Source organism: Saccoglossus kowalevskii, chromosome 13 (assembly GCF_978046115.1).
Source record: "Saccoglossus kowalevskii chromosome 13, keSacKowa6.1, whole genome shotgun sequence".
Classification (NCBI taxonomy): domain Eukaryota; kingdom Metazoa; phylum Hemichordata; class Enteropneusta; family Harrimaniidae; genus Saccoglossus; species Saccoglossus kowalevskii.
Window position 1 is genome coordinate 33,917,997 of NC_140653.1, and position 14,202 is coordinate 33,932,198.

The 14,202-nt window shown below is 35.3% G+C and overlaps 2 protein-coding genes across 3 annotated transcripts in view; both read right to left on the reverse strand.

The window, feature by feature from the left end:
• Nucleotides 1-14,202, reverse strand: part of LOC100369555 (anoctamin-8-like) — a 63,971-nt gene that overhangs the window by 26,323 nt on the left and 23,446 nt on the right. For both annotated transcript variants that reach the window (XM_085507253.1, XM_085507254.1), the window contains exon 5: nucleotides 3,926-4,042. In XM_085507253.1, the coding sequence (XP_085363379.1) occupies nucleotides 3,926-4,042 (117 nt within the window). The remainder of the gene's footprint in view (nucleotides 1-3,925; nucleotides 4,043-14,202) is intronic.
• Nucleotides 6,232-10,855, reverse strand: LOC146735248 (uncharacterized). Its single transcript, XM_085506823.1, has 7 exons — nucleotides 10,786-10,855; nucleotides 10,563-10,602; nucleotides 10,194-10,228; nucleotides 7,700-9,891; nucleotides 7,065-7,130; nucleotides 6,645-6,911; nucleotides 6,232-6,474 (listed from the first exon to the last, which is right to left on the reverse strand). The coding sequence occupies exons 4-7, from the start codon at nucleotides 9,871-9,873 to the stop codon at nucleotides 6,276-6,278; spliced, it is 2,706 nt and encodes a 901-aa protein (XP_085362949.1). The 5' UTR covers nucleotides 9,874-9,891; nucleotides 10,194-10,228; nucleotides 10,563-10,602; nucleotides 10,786-10,855; the 3' UTR covers nucleotides 6,232-6,275.

Sequence of the window (14,202 nt, forward strand, 5' to 3'; positions counted from 1 at the left end):
CCAAGTTTCATCAAAAACCGATGTATGGTTCTTGAGATAGCAGTGGAACAGTCGGACACACATACACACACACACACACACACACACACACACACACACACACACACATACAGACACACTAACTGCAAAGACTCCCATTTTGTGCTTCGCACATGGGAGTCAAAAATGGTACGGTAAAAAAAAATTATGTAAACACTATGTACCGGCGACATGCCGCACTGTTCGGTGATCGGCAAGCACATGGAAGACAAATTGTGGGACCAAACAAATGACACATGGTTTACGGTGATCAGACACATCACACCGCTGGCTAGAAAAATTAAATAGTGTAACGTGCATGTTAGTTTTGACTGCCTATTTATGGTGTAATGTTGTAAGGCTTCGTCCTGACGACTATGCTCATTAGCATAGGCGGCAGCTTTTAAGCAAGTGGAACGCGAAGTACTTTTCACGCGTTCTGAAACGAATGTTGTACGTCTGCTTTGACTTTGTTGAGTGCATCAATGAAAATAATTTGCATGCAGTGAAAGAAAATCATTCACGATGTGCAACGTTTTGCCATGACAGCAGTTGTTTGCAATCGTCTGCCTTCGTTTAGATCATAAACGGACTCCAAATCGATCGATTAGCTGGTATTTTAACCAGAAATGAAATACTTTGTAACAGTTGTGAAAAGTAAACAAAAACGGCGTTGTGGTATGAATGGAATTATTTTTGTATCATAATTTTCGAAGTCAGTATTACTGAAAATTACGGTTTATTTTTTTAAATGAACGCCAAATTTCGGTGGTCCATATTGATCTTAATGTAGCGGGAAGAGAAATTTTCTTTTTTTTTCTTGATTTTTCAATAATTGATAAAACGGTTACTTTGTACCTTGATTCGTCATCCCAGCTTTTCGAAACTTTGGAAAGACCAGTGCTCAAACGCTAACACTACTACCGTTTCGTTAATATTTGCATAATGTTTATAACATGTATATGTATACTACCGGTAATACTCTGTTGTTGACGATTCTGATAGAACAGGTGACAAGCTTCCTGTCGCAAACAATGCATATTAATCTAACGTCCATTGTCAGCATTATTATCAGTCAAAACTTCGTCTGAGAAATCGTTTTATTTTCTAAGTCTATATTCTATTTTAATAACACCATCTTACTAACACAATGACGATGTAAAGAAAGAAAGCAAAGACACCAATGACAGACGAGGCAAAGAAAAATCTGCAACTCGGGTCATATTTACTAATTTAGACATGCCTACAGTCTGTTATGATTACAGGACTTTCGCGTTAACCCCTTGTTTACGCAATTTATATTTATTTTTCAAGAATTTTTCATCTAGGTCATATTATGACTAACCTCGCGAGTGGTTTGAAAAGGACAATTAGGCTGAAATATTCGCATCAACGTGAAAGAGTTTCAACTACTTAACCGATGACGACACCGATACGTGAGGCCGTTGAGGGTCGGTGATCAGACGAGGAAGTGAGTACAGGAAATCTGTTGCTCGTCGACATCGGCCAAATAAACAAAGCCATCGTTTTCGTTTATGCAGAGAGCGTGCACCCATCTAATTTTCCGTTCACACTGCCATTTTAGTTTTCTATCTTCAGCAGTAGTTTCAATCCATTCACACAGCTTTACGTTTTTTTTCTCTTAATATTCTTAAACATAGTTGAACTCTGGTGACCTTGCCCTTTGTTATATAATATAATTCCCTTTATCATAGTTTGTTTCAATATTAATATGCATTGTCATAATTAATTTTGAATACAAACAAGTTTTGGGGTTGAACCAACAGTGGGGAATCAGTCTACCGAATGTCCTTGAAAGATGTAAATATCTTACAAAAACATTCAATTTGGTGCCTTATTTGTTTAATTATTTTAAGGAACATAATTTCCAGCTTTATTGAAAGTAATTGAGATATTTTAGAATAAAAACAAATGTCTCATTGCAAAAAAAAAGTGCTGCATTTAGATGTGAATAGATTCATAAAACATGCAAGATAACAGCAAATCTTAACTGGCTTTTGTCCAAGTATTTTGTACAGGTGTATGTCAAAAATGAATGATTCACTGAGACAAATATGAACTGCCTCATTGTGTGACTACTGTATTGTATGAAAAGTAAAAAAAACACCCTTTATGAATAGCTATCATGTTGCAAGCTCTGCTTTGTATGCAAATCAACTTAAATAGTTGGTGTCCAGTGGAGGGAGAAGTCAACAGTACTGTTGCCTCCTGAGAAACTACATCTTCAAACACTGCAGTCTTTGAAGTGCGTTTTTATACTAGTATTATAAAAACTCTATCATTCTGTTCTAATAGCTGAAACATATTCCTGTGAGTTTTCATTTGTCGAATGAACTGTTTGTCAAATACAGAATACATATATTTTAGAATAATTTTCTTTTTAAATTGTGGATGAAATGTTTTGCTTTTAATGTATTTTTTATGTATTGTTTTTGATTTGATAACTTTTGACTAAACAGATTTTCTATTAGCTTCAGATCTTGATCAAAGTTTGGCACCCAGTTCATAGCAGTGCTTATATTGATTTTCTGACATCTTGTTTTCTGTAAAGATTTTATTGGTAGGTTTGCAAATGTGTATCAGACTGTACAATCTCTCCATGAGTTGGTTTTGAAACCCAGTATGGGATTCTGAGATACATTACCAAGGATATTATTACAAGATAAATCACTTGCTTAATTGAACACATACAACAATGCATATTTCCACTGAGATCAGTGACCTTTGATGTGTATCACCAGTGATCAGTCAAGTAGAAACAGTCAAAATATTTTATCAGATTTTCTCAATTTTTGCATGATATTTTCATACAGGACATCTGTTGTTCAAACTCAGGGAAGACTTTATACTGATGAATAAGGTGACCAAGTTTGATAAAGTTTGGAATAGAATTAGTAAAGTTATTATGCACACAATAACAATTATTAACGACGACGACAACGACAACAACAACGACGACAACGCCGGACAAAACTTTTCCCTTAATATACCTTTCCCTTCCATCTTTGATGGTACGGGCAAGGTAATAAAACTATATTGATTGCCTAGAAACAGTTTGACCTGCTACACGCTTCTTTATTTGGGAATTCAAAGTGATGAATATAGTAGTAACAAATTATACTTGCTACTGGAAAAAAAAAAGAACGTAACATCGTGTGAAACGTACTTCGCGCTCTACTCGCTTTAAAGCTGCCGCCTATGGTAATGAGCATAGTTGCGGACGAAGCCTTACAACTTCAAGATGGCGTTAATGTTACCAGCTCCCTGATGTTACACCGTAATAAGGCAGCCAACACCAACGTGCATGTGTTTTGTAACTCTTTTCATCCCCTCCGGGGGATGTTATACATGTTAATTAATCAATGTTAAATACTTGCTGATTACCGAATCGTGCGGCATGTCGTCGGTAAATACTTGTTTACCGTAGTTCGCGAGCAGTCGGCGAAATAACCATTTAAAACTAAACATTTCTATAAGGCATGCTGTGTACCCTTACATCGATCGACCATTGAGATTCGCGCTTTTCAACCAACCAACTAATGGGAATCGTGCTCTTCGCAGTGTGACACTGCGATCCTGTCGCAGAGTGCAATAATCGACATTCGGCGAGTCGGACAATCGCGTCGCAGAGTTTGTTTTTAGACCCCCATACATACCTCTGTATTCACATTACCATATATGGCTGTGATGTATTCACATTACCATATATGGCTGTGATGTTAATCCCATTACCATATATAGCTATGTGTTTGCTGAAAGTGCCCAAGAGTGTCAGAATTTGTAGACTAATCCTGGTCAAAGAAGATTGTAGAAATGCATCAAAAAGTTATTGTGTTGTATGATTATTTTTGATGGAAAACAAATTATATTACATCTGTTAACCTACCGAGTGGCTGTTTCTTGATAAATGCCTGGACCCATGTCTTCCTCAGGACAGCAAGATCATCTGATTGATGAAGTGGGAACACTTGGGATATAATACCATTGGACAACAATTTAGGAACTGTAGACGAGATAAGATATATTGACCACTGAGTCTGTGTCTTTTATATTTTTGTTTTAATATTGAATGAGAAAGCTGAGAGATGTGCGATAAAAAATGATAGTTTCTGTGATGGTTGAGTTAGGATAAATTACTGCTTAGAAGTGGGCGTGGCACTATCCTTACAATACTCATATTTTGTCATTCAAAATATTAAATTCACTCTCAACTCAGGAAGGCATGTAATGTTTGTAAGATTAAAAATAATCAAAAACATAGACAAACCATAGATTGATAAGTACATGTATGTGTATGGTATGAAAAAGGAGACATGGTCACTGGGACACGGAGAATTTAAGATTTACAAATCTTCCCATATAAGTTGCATTTTTTACATAAAATAATAATGGATTTAATTTATTCCAACAAAGAACGAGCTTTCAACACTTTATTTGACATCGATAACTATATAATACAGAATGTAGAATTTGATAACATTCCTTGAAACATGACCTTTGACATATCTAATTAGCATACAAGCAGCTACGGTAATAAATACGCAGGTAGCGTGTAATCTACATCAACAACATCTTAAAATAAACATTTTTTATATAATTAGGTACTCATCTCCGGTATCTGCTGGTATTTACTGGAATTACAACTATTTAGTTTCCTTCTTGCCATATGTATTCATAAGTTGATTGTGCTAACAAACATTTAAATAAAATGTTTTGTAAATGAATTAAAATTAAAAGGTTATAATTGTCCAATTAGAAAAAAATAACAACAAACAAACAAAAGCAATTTATGATTATGTAGCAAAAGTGGTAAGGTGGAACTTCTACTCAGAATGTGCAGTGTGACACAAATAAAGTCAAATTATATATTTTTAATAATAAATTATCATATATCGAATATTGTACCCGAACTTATCAGAAAGTACAATGACGAAAGAATTTTTTAGTTATAAGTACAGTAATAAATACAGGTACACTCCCTGGCCCAACTATCGGACGCTTATCTGAAATTCACAAATTACGGGCAAATAACGACGGGCATTATGGCAAACACGGTATCACACAAAAGCAAAAACACTCTTCTTTCGAAATAACACCGTTTTTTTCCTCAGTGTCTAACGGTGGAAAGTCGGGAGAACGATTACCGTGACGTTGTACTTGCCCATTTGTCGGACATCTTGCCCAAACATCGGACGCTGTTTTTATTCGCCAATATTTGCTACTATTCTGCCGTTTTGAACAAGCGCACGCTCAAATATAATTCTGGGACACCAACTCTCACAAAGTCACACGCAATTTGCATCTACGGTCATTACAACCTCGTTCTAGGGCTCTATTTTTTAAAGACGAAAATAACAGTTTTAAATAAAATCGTTCAGCTAACAGACTAAATTATAATAATATGTACATTGTGTATGACAGAATAATATTAATTACTGTCGAATAAAAACAGCATCCGATGTTCGGGCCAACAAATAGGCAAGTACAACGTCACGGTACATCAGCTCATGGTACGAAAAAATACTTGTGCAACCTTGTTCAAGGACAGTTATTTCAGACTGACTCTTTAGCACCCATTGACACCTGTTAAAATTGACCATTTTGGGTATGGACAAACAAACGTTATTCAAATTATTTTGTAATCAATTTGGTCTCTTGGGCAAGGGTGAAGTCTGATATTCACCAGTTTGAAAAAAAAATCTTTCTATCAAAAGTTCTGTTAAATACAGACATCAATCCACAAGATGATAAGATTAATTTTTTATTAGCAAGAGAATTTGAGATACAGATTTTTCATGCAATTGGTACTCATTTATATCATTTCAGGAAGTGTCCTTGTGTATTTATTTGATAATTCAATGTATTTAGTACTTGCCATTTAAAACCACACTCACACACGCTAAAACACAATAATTTATTTGTATTTTCAATAAACATTAGTTTACGCAATACTACAACGGGTTGAAGAATAGTCAATGACAGATTCTTTAACCTCCTGTAGTAGTGTGTCAATTAATGGTTATTGTCTATGTATATTCTATATTTTTTAAAACTGATTTTTCTTCCAACATTTGAAATGGGCACATACGCATTGTTTTTGTACAGGGAAGGAGTCCATGATAGTGGGAAGGTTATGTTCCATATTTGGGTGCACTCACACACTTTCACTCACACATACAAGAACACAATTGCTGACATCAAATTTATTTATTAATGATTTACTAATGGTTATTGTTCTATGGATAAACTTTAATTTTCAAAACTGATTTTTCTTCCATTAATTCTATAATTTCAGAAATAATTGTTTTTGTTTCCTGAATCTCTGATGCAGGGTCCAGAGTCAGTGTATACGTTGCCGGCAGGACAACCCCTCCTCCTTCACTGTGTACAGGTGGCCATGGAGCGTAGCTTGGTACAGGATTACCTGTAACACAACTGAACATAACAATTTGTTAATGTATATTCATGTAAATACTACTGCAATTGTGGTGATATGTTTATTGAATCGTCTATGTTGATATTAGAGTTGACTTTCACTTAATTTATCTATCACAATCACACTTGATCTCATTTTATCATTGTTTAGGCAATTTAAATTTAATTACCATGTTATATACAATGCCAAGTGCTGTTTTAAGCATGTTGATAGTGCTTTACTGAGTATCATGGGGACATGGCCCATTGGCAAACCTGCCACCTGCCAAAGTTGCAGTTGTCTCTTCTCGTCAGTTATTATGTTATGATACTTAGATGGTATAGTATCAATCCTTGGTACCCATACCATCATGGCATCCTTATCTTTCTTATTGCCATATTCTTGAACCACATCCAGCTGTAATGTATTTGGTGCCCTGACCTGGTAAACATGGTACCTTCAACAAGTAAATATAAACAATTACAAAATCAATTCTGTTATTCTGTCAAATATATTGTAAAATATATGTGCAGCTTATTAACAGTGATCTTATGTGTCCCAGTTGGTTCAAATAAAGTTGGCTGTAGATTTTGGAAGTGATGTAACTTACCCTTTTATAACAGCATTTTCAATAACTATCTTAGACATCTTAATGGTGTTATGACTATGTGAAGATCTGATGAACAGGCACATTAATGTTAGTAAGCCACATATATCATGTAAAATATCAGTCATGTACATTATAACATTAATTATCAATCTACAGTATTATATTGCATTTTTTGAATAGGGAGATTACAGATAAACACACTACCAAGGATGGGATAGATTCAACCAAATATGATATTGTTATTATAAAATGCTAAGTATGAGATTGCATGTAACCAAATTACAAGTAATTTTAAGTTTTTTTAAATAATAATGTGATCAGGCAAAAGAACTGGTTTAAACCAGGGGAAACACCGTGATCAGTTTCCATTAAAGAATAAAAAAATACATTACATTACACATTGCCTGAGTGCAATGGCAATAAGTACACATTATATATACCTACCTATTACATTACTCATTTCATCAGGAGGTTAATGCCGTACAACAATAATCAAACAGAAAAAAACGCATGCGTTTAGTGACTAGACAGACACATGTTAAAACATTCAAATACACTCATGACATATAAAAGCTGAATTTCCTTCCAGAGCGCTTGTATCATGTGTGAGTGGAATGCATGACACATGCATCCACCCATCACAACCTCCTTCATCTTCCTGACACTGAACCCAAATTTGTTCTTTACTGTCCTCCCATGATTGCAGACAAATGGTACATAATGCGTCACTACCCTCTTCTACCACTTTACTATTAATTCGTTGTCGCTTGTTCTGCTCGCGCTTCGCTGCCTTTGCTCGCTTCATACGTTCTATTTCCTCCTTCTCCAACTCCCGCTGTCTCTTTTTTTCTGCTCTATCCTGTCTCTTTTTTTCCGCAGCTTCTACCTTCATCTGTTTTTGAACTGCTTGTTCTTTTAAACGCTGTTGTTTACTGGCTACATCTCTAAGGAATTGGAGGTGCTCTTCTTGTTGAATTTTTAGGGCAGTTGGTCCATTCACAAAATTTGGATATTTAGATGTTTTTTTCATGGGTGCATTTTTTTTTCGCGCTCCAGTAAGTGGATATGTCAGAATACTGGGGAGTGTTGATGCGTGTGACTGATGTGGTGGTGAGTGTCCTTGTGATATTGATGGCTGTTCGTGTGATGTTGATGGCTGCGGTGATGTTGATGGCTGTTTGTGTGATGTTGATGGTTGCAGTGGTGTTGATGGCTGTTTGTGTGATGTTGATGGTTGTTTGTGTGGTGTTGATGGCTGTTCGTGTGATGTTGATGGCTGCGGTGATGTTAATGGCTGTTCGTGTGATGTTGATGGTTGCGGTGGTGTTGATGGCTGTTCGTGTGATGTTGATGGCTGTGGTGATGTTAATGGCTGTTCGTGTGATGTTGATGGTTGCAGTGATGTTAATGGCTGTTCGTGCTGTTGTAGGTAACACTTCTTCCAAATTCTAAATGATGGACTTCCTGGCAAGTTGTATCCTTCTTCAATGCGCTTCCTATATTTTTCTTTTTCTGGTGTGGTAAAACTACTTTCAACAAATTCCAATAAGGAAGGGTCACTTGGGCGTGGTGTGATGGTGTGGTGTGTTGGTGTTATCTGTGTGTCAGTGTGGTCTTCAGTGTTTTCTGCTGCGAATGTCACTGAAGGCTTGAGGAGCGTGTCGCTTATCTTTGATCTATCAACGGGATAGATCCCGCTTCTCACGAAACCATCCGATATATTTTTGGGGCTGGCGCTTTTCATCCAAGCTTGTCGAAATATTCTTGTAAAATTCTTCTTCGTCACTTCTTCTCCAGGGTTGGTTGTCATATATTCCCTTACAGCATGCTCCCATGCTCTTTTCAGTGGAGAAAAGAAACTCACATCAAGAGGTTGCAGAAAGTGAGAAGCATTTGGGAGCAGTCTGTAAAGCAATATATTATGGTCTCGAGCTACTTTGAATGTTTCCATGTCAATGTGTGACTCGTGACCATCAAACAACAGAGCAACTGGTCTTGTGGGTGGTAAGTTTGGAATGAAGTGGTTGGCTAGCCAAGAATAGAATGCCTCCGAATCCATCCAACCGCTCTCTGTAAAATAGCAAGTTGATCCCTCTGTTGCACCTGCTAATGGGTTCCAGGATTTGGGGGGCTGCTTCATTGGGAAAAGGTAGTATGGTGGGATTGAACTACCAGCTGCATTCACTGTAATAAGAGCAGTTATTTGGCCTCGGTTACTTGACACAATCTGAGGAACAGCAAAATTACTCTTTGCTGGCCCCAGTACCTTGCCAGTCTTCACTCGAAGCGAAAAACCACTCTCATCACAGTTCCAAATACATGACGGTTTATCCAACAAATCATGGTCGGACAAAAACATCATGTAATCCCGGAACCAGGCATCAACTTGCTCCTTCGACACTTTCGCGCGCTTCATGTCCAATTTTCTGGTGTTGACCATCTTTACTCGAGGGTTGCGCTTGATGAATTGTCTGTACCATTTGTTGCCGGGTAGATTTGGTGGGTCCATCTTAATAAGAGGAGTTACCTTCTTACTAGTGTCGAGAATCTTTTTAACAGTGTATAGTAGTTGTTTTTTTGACACTCCAAAGCCTCTTTCTGCCATTCCAATAATCCAGTCAGCAACCTGAGTCTCTTCTTCTGTAGTAAGAAAAGGGGGTGGTCCACCGTGTTTGTCAAACTGTGTTCTTCCGGAAACACGGTCTCCAAGTGTGGATCTCTTTATTTCCCATTTTGCTGCTGCCTTCCTGATCGACATCTTCTTTTCGGTAACATCAATGAAGGCACTCTCTAATGCAGATCTAGACATTTTTGACTTACCGGTACTCTGGAATAACAATAAAAAGTCAGATATTAGGAATTGTGTTAATTTAATATCTGCTCATAACCTTTTCGCTGGGTTTAGTATAAATTGAAGAAAATACACAGCAAAGTAAACAAAGAAAAAAGGTGAGTTACATCAGAACCAGAAACTAATCTTTTCATTAGCCTAAAGAATGACCCTTATTGTATAATAATAGGGTTATCACAAAAATGACACAACGTATTAGGAGTTAGTTGATACAATTGCTGTCCTGCCTTAATGAACATTTTGGTATTCTTATAATAATATTAAAAAACAATTCTCACCTGGTGAAACACTTGAAAATACTTGATTGAAAATACTGAAAACAATAAAAACAGTTAATGAGCTTATGTAATTATAATCAGGAAGAGGTGGGTGAAAAATGATTTTGTTAAAGGGGAACAGCTCAATCCCATGGATTGCACCAAAGAATCATGGGACACTATTGTTTATGTTGTTTACAAAGTTGATCTATCTTTTGTTATCCATTGTAATTTTAACTAGAAAAGACATTTGTTTTGAAAGTGTCCATTTAAGACATAAGTGGGATTTTTGAAAGGGTACAGCAGTTTTCATAGCAACAAATATTTAATAGTAGAAAAAAAGTGAAATTTTTATTTGAATTAAAAATTACGACTGACAAAACTACTCACCTGATAAAAAAAACTTACTTGATACTTGATAAAAAAGATACTGAAAAACAATTAAAAGGTTAATTAGCCTATTTAATGACAACAAGATTTTGATTTGAATTTATAATACAAATGAACGAAAATTCTTACCTGAATAAAAAAATTGAAAATACTTTATGAACAAAAACTAGGAAATGGAAAATAAAAAAGGCATGCTGAAAATCAATAAGAAAGAGATTCTCACCTGAATTAAAGATGCTTCAGAATACTTGATAAAAAAAATATAAAAAAGTTACAAAAAATCTGAAAAACAATAATAAAAAATGTTATCAGCTTACGGGATTATAATAGGGGGATTGTTGAAAATTAGGTAATAAAATTTGTGCTCAGACATCTACAGCAGTTTCCATAGTACAAATGAAATGTAATAGAATTAGCAAAAAGTTATAATTCTGACAAACAGAAATTCTTACCTGAATAAAAAGGTTTCAGATAAAAAAATTAAAAAAAGATGCAAAAAATCTGAAAAACAATAATAAAAAATGTTATTAGCTTATGGGATTATAATAGGGGGATCGTTGGAAATTAGATAATAAATTTTGTGCTCAGACATCTACAGCAGTTTCCATAGCAACAAATGAAATGTAATAGAATTAGCAAAAACTTATAATTATGACAAACAGAAATTCTTACCTGAATAAAAAGGTTTCAGATAAAAAAAAACTTTAAAAAAAGATGCAAAAAATCTGAAAAACAATAATAAAAAATGTTATTAGCTTATGGGATTATAATGGGGGGAATCGTTGGAAATTAGGTAATAAAATTTGTGCTCAGACATCTACAGCAGTTTCCATAGCAACAAATGAAATGTAATAGAATTAGCAAAAAGTTATAATTCTGACAAATAGAAATTCTTACCTGAATAAAAGGCTTCAGAATACTTATAAAAAAAACTTGAAAAAAGAGAAAAATCTGAAAAACAATAAAAAATGTTATTACCTTACAGGATTATAATATAATAGACAATATAATCAGTTTCCATAGCCAACAAAATGTAATTGTACACTACAGAAGAAAAGTTATAATTCTGACAAATAGAAATACTCACCTGAATAAAAGGCTTCAGAATACTTATAAAAAAACTTGCAAAAATAGATGTTTGGATAATAATTTCTGAAAAACAAAACAAAAATAATCAACATTTGTCAGTAAATTCTAGATATGGAATGATAAATGCTCATAAACTTCATGTCGGAATAGTAAAAGATGAACTTCCAAATGCACAGCTTAAAATGCTAAGAAAATTCATAGATAAGGAAAGGAATGCAACAAATAACATTTTCTAATACATACTAATGTAAATATTACTAAATTTATCCTCAGAAATTTATAAATTTAAAAAAAAATTTTAGTTTACCAGATTTACCAAAGACAGAAAGCATACAGCAAGTAATAACGAAATGTGGCTTGACTTCTCAGAGAAAACATGTGATAAGAGTAACTAAATTACAAAGATCTCCAACAACTAACAATTATGTAATCTGTCCGACAACTGGGCAAGGACATCGATGCCACAGAGTTTCATATAAAAGTTGCTAAAGTGACTTTCATTTTTTTTTGCGCCAGGGAGTTGATGATGAACACGTAAACTAAATATTATCAATGAAAAAATCATCTAAATGTTGCCGCATTTTTTTTCACACAAACTGAAACTTTGATTTCAGATTTAGCGACCTTGAAAATTGCGACTTTGAGCGTAAGTGAAAAATCTTACCTATTTAGAAAGCTCGTTCAGCAGATGTACGTCTCGATTTAGCGCTAAATAGCAACTGAAACCAATTAGCCTCTTCCCCCAGAATGCCGTAGTGTGTATCATGTGACTATGGGTCACCTGATTTTAAAATAACAACGCAAGCAAGCGAGACCGTCCGATAGTTGGGCCGTCCGATAGTTGGGCCAGGGAGTGTATATGCATGATCACAACACAAAAAAATAAAAGTTTTTTTTTGTATTCTCAGAATGTTTGCTAAACAGACGTATAATAAACATACCGGACACTTTAGACATATATACTCCCTCAATAACCATATAATATACATTGCTACAAATTGGTCTATATTACAATTACTGTCAATTTACTTAATTTCCCCAGGGATGTGAAATTGTGAGTGAGGAATTTCATAAAACGTTGCATCATACACCATTGATACCCTGTCCCTGGGTGAATGTTTGGCACATTTTGTTATCACTGTTTTAATCCATTATAGCCTAAATACAGTAGTCATGTGTTGAACAGTATTGAATAAAAAGCATTTATTTATAGTCCAGAATATGCATCACAGCAAAGCATTGTGCTAACTAAAAATACTCAATGGGGGTCATTTAAAGGTCCATTCCTTTGTACATTACACCTATTACACTCCGTGTATGGTAATTCATGCAATGTAACATATGTGCAGTGTAAGCAGTCAATGGAGGTCATTTAAAGGTCCATTCCTTTGAACATTACACCTATTACACTCTGTGTGTGGTAATTCATGCAATATAACATATGTGCAGTGTAAGCGGTCAATGGAGGTCATTTAAAGGTCTATTCCTTTGTACATTACACCTATTACACTCTGTGTATGGTAATTCATGCAATGTAACATATGTGCAGTGTAAGCGGTCAATGGAGGTCATTTAAAGGTCCATTCCTTTGTACATTACACCTATTAAACTCTGTGTGTGGTAATTCATGCAATCTAACATATGTGCAGTGTAAGCGGTCAATGGAGGTCATTTAAAGGTCCATTCCTTTGTACATTACACCTATTACACTCCGTGTATGGTAATTCATGCAATGTAACATATGTGCAGTGTAAGCGGTCAATGGAGGTCATTTAAAGGTCCATTCCTTTGTACATTACACCTATTACACTCTGTGTGTGGTAATTAATGCAATCTAACATATGTGCAGTGTAAGCGGTCAATGGAGGTCATTTAAAGGTCCATTCCTTTGTACATTACACCTATTACACTCCGTGTATGGTAATTCATGCAATGTAACATATGTGCAGTGTAAGCAGTCAATGGAGGTCATTTAAAGGTCCATTCCTTTGTACATTACACCTATTACACTCTGTGTGTGGTAATTAATGCAATCTAACATATGTGCAGTGTAAGCGGTCAATGGAGGTCATTTAAAGGTCCATTCCTTTGTACATTACACCTATTACACTCCGTGTATGGTAATTCATGCAATGTAACATATGTGCAGTGTAAGCAGTCAATGGAGGTCATTTAAAGGTCCATTCCTTTGTACATTACACCTATTACACTCTGTGTGTGGTAATTCATGCAATATAACATATGTGCAGTGTAAGCGGTCAATGGAGGTCATTTAAAGGTCCATTCCTTTGTACATTACACCTATTACACTCTGTGTATGGTAATTCATGCAATGTAACATATGTGCAGTGTAAGCGGTCAATGGAGGTCATTTAAAGACCCTTTCCTTTGTACATTACACCTATTACACTCTGTGTATGGTAATTCATGCAATCTAACATATGTGCAGTGTAAGCGGGTCAATGGAGGTCATTTAAAAGTCCATTCCTTTGTACATTACACCTATTACCTACACTCCGTGTATGGTAATTCATGCAATCTAACATATGTG

Coding starts and splice junctions, on each gene's coding strand:
- LOC146735248 (XM_085506823.1), bottom strand. CDS start 9,873: ATGTCTAGATCTGCATTAGAGAGTGCCTTCATTGATGTTACCGAAAAG. Junction 7,131..7,699: donor GATGAAGGAGGTTGTGATGG/GTGGATGCATGT, acceptor CCTGTTCATCAG/ATCTTCACATAGTCATAACA. Junction 6,475..6,644: donor TTGGCATTGTATATAACATG/GTAATTAAATTT, acceptor TGTTATGTTCAG/TTGTGTTACAGGTAATCCTG.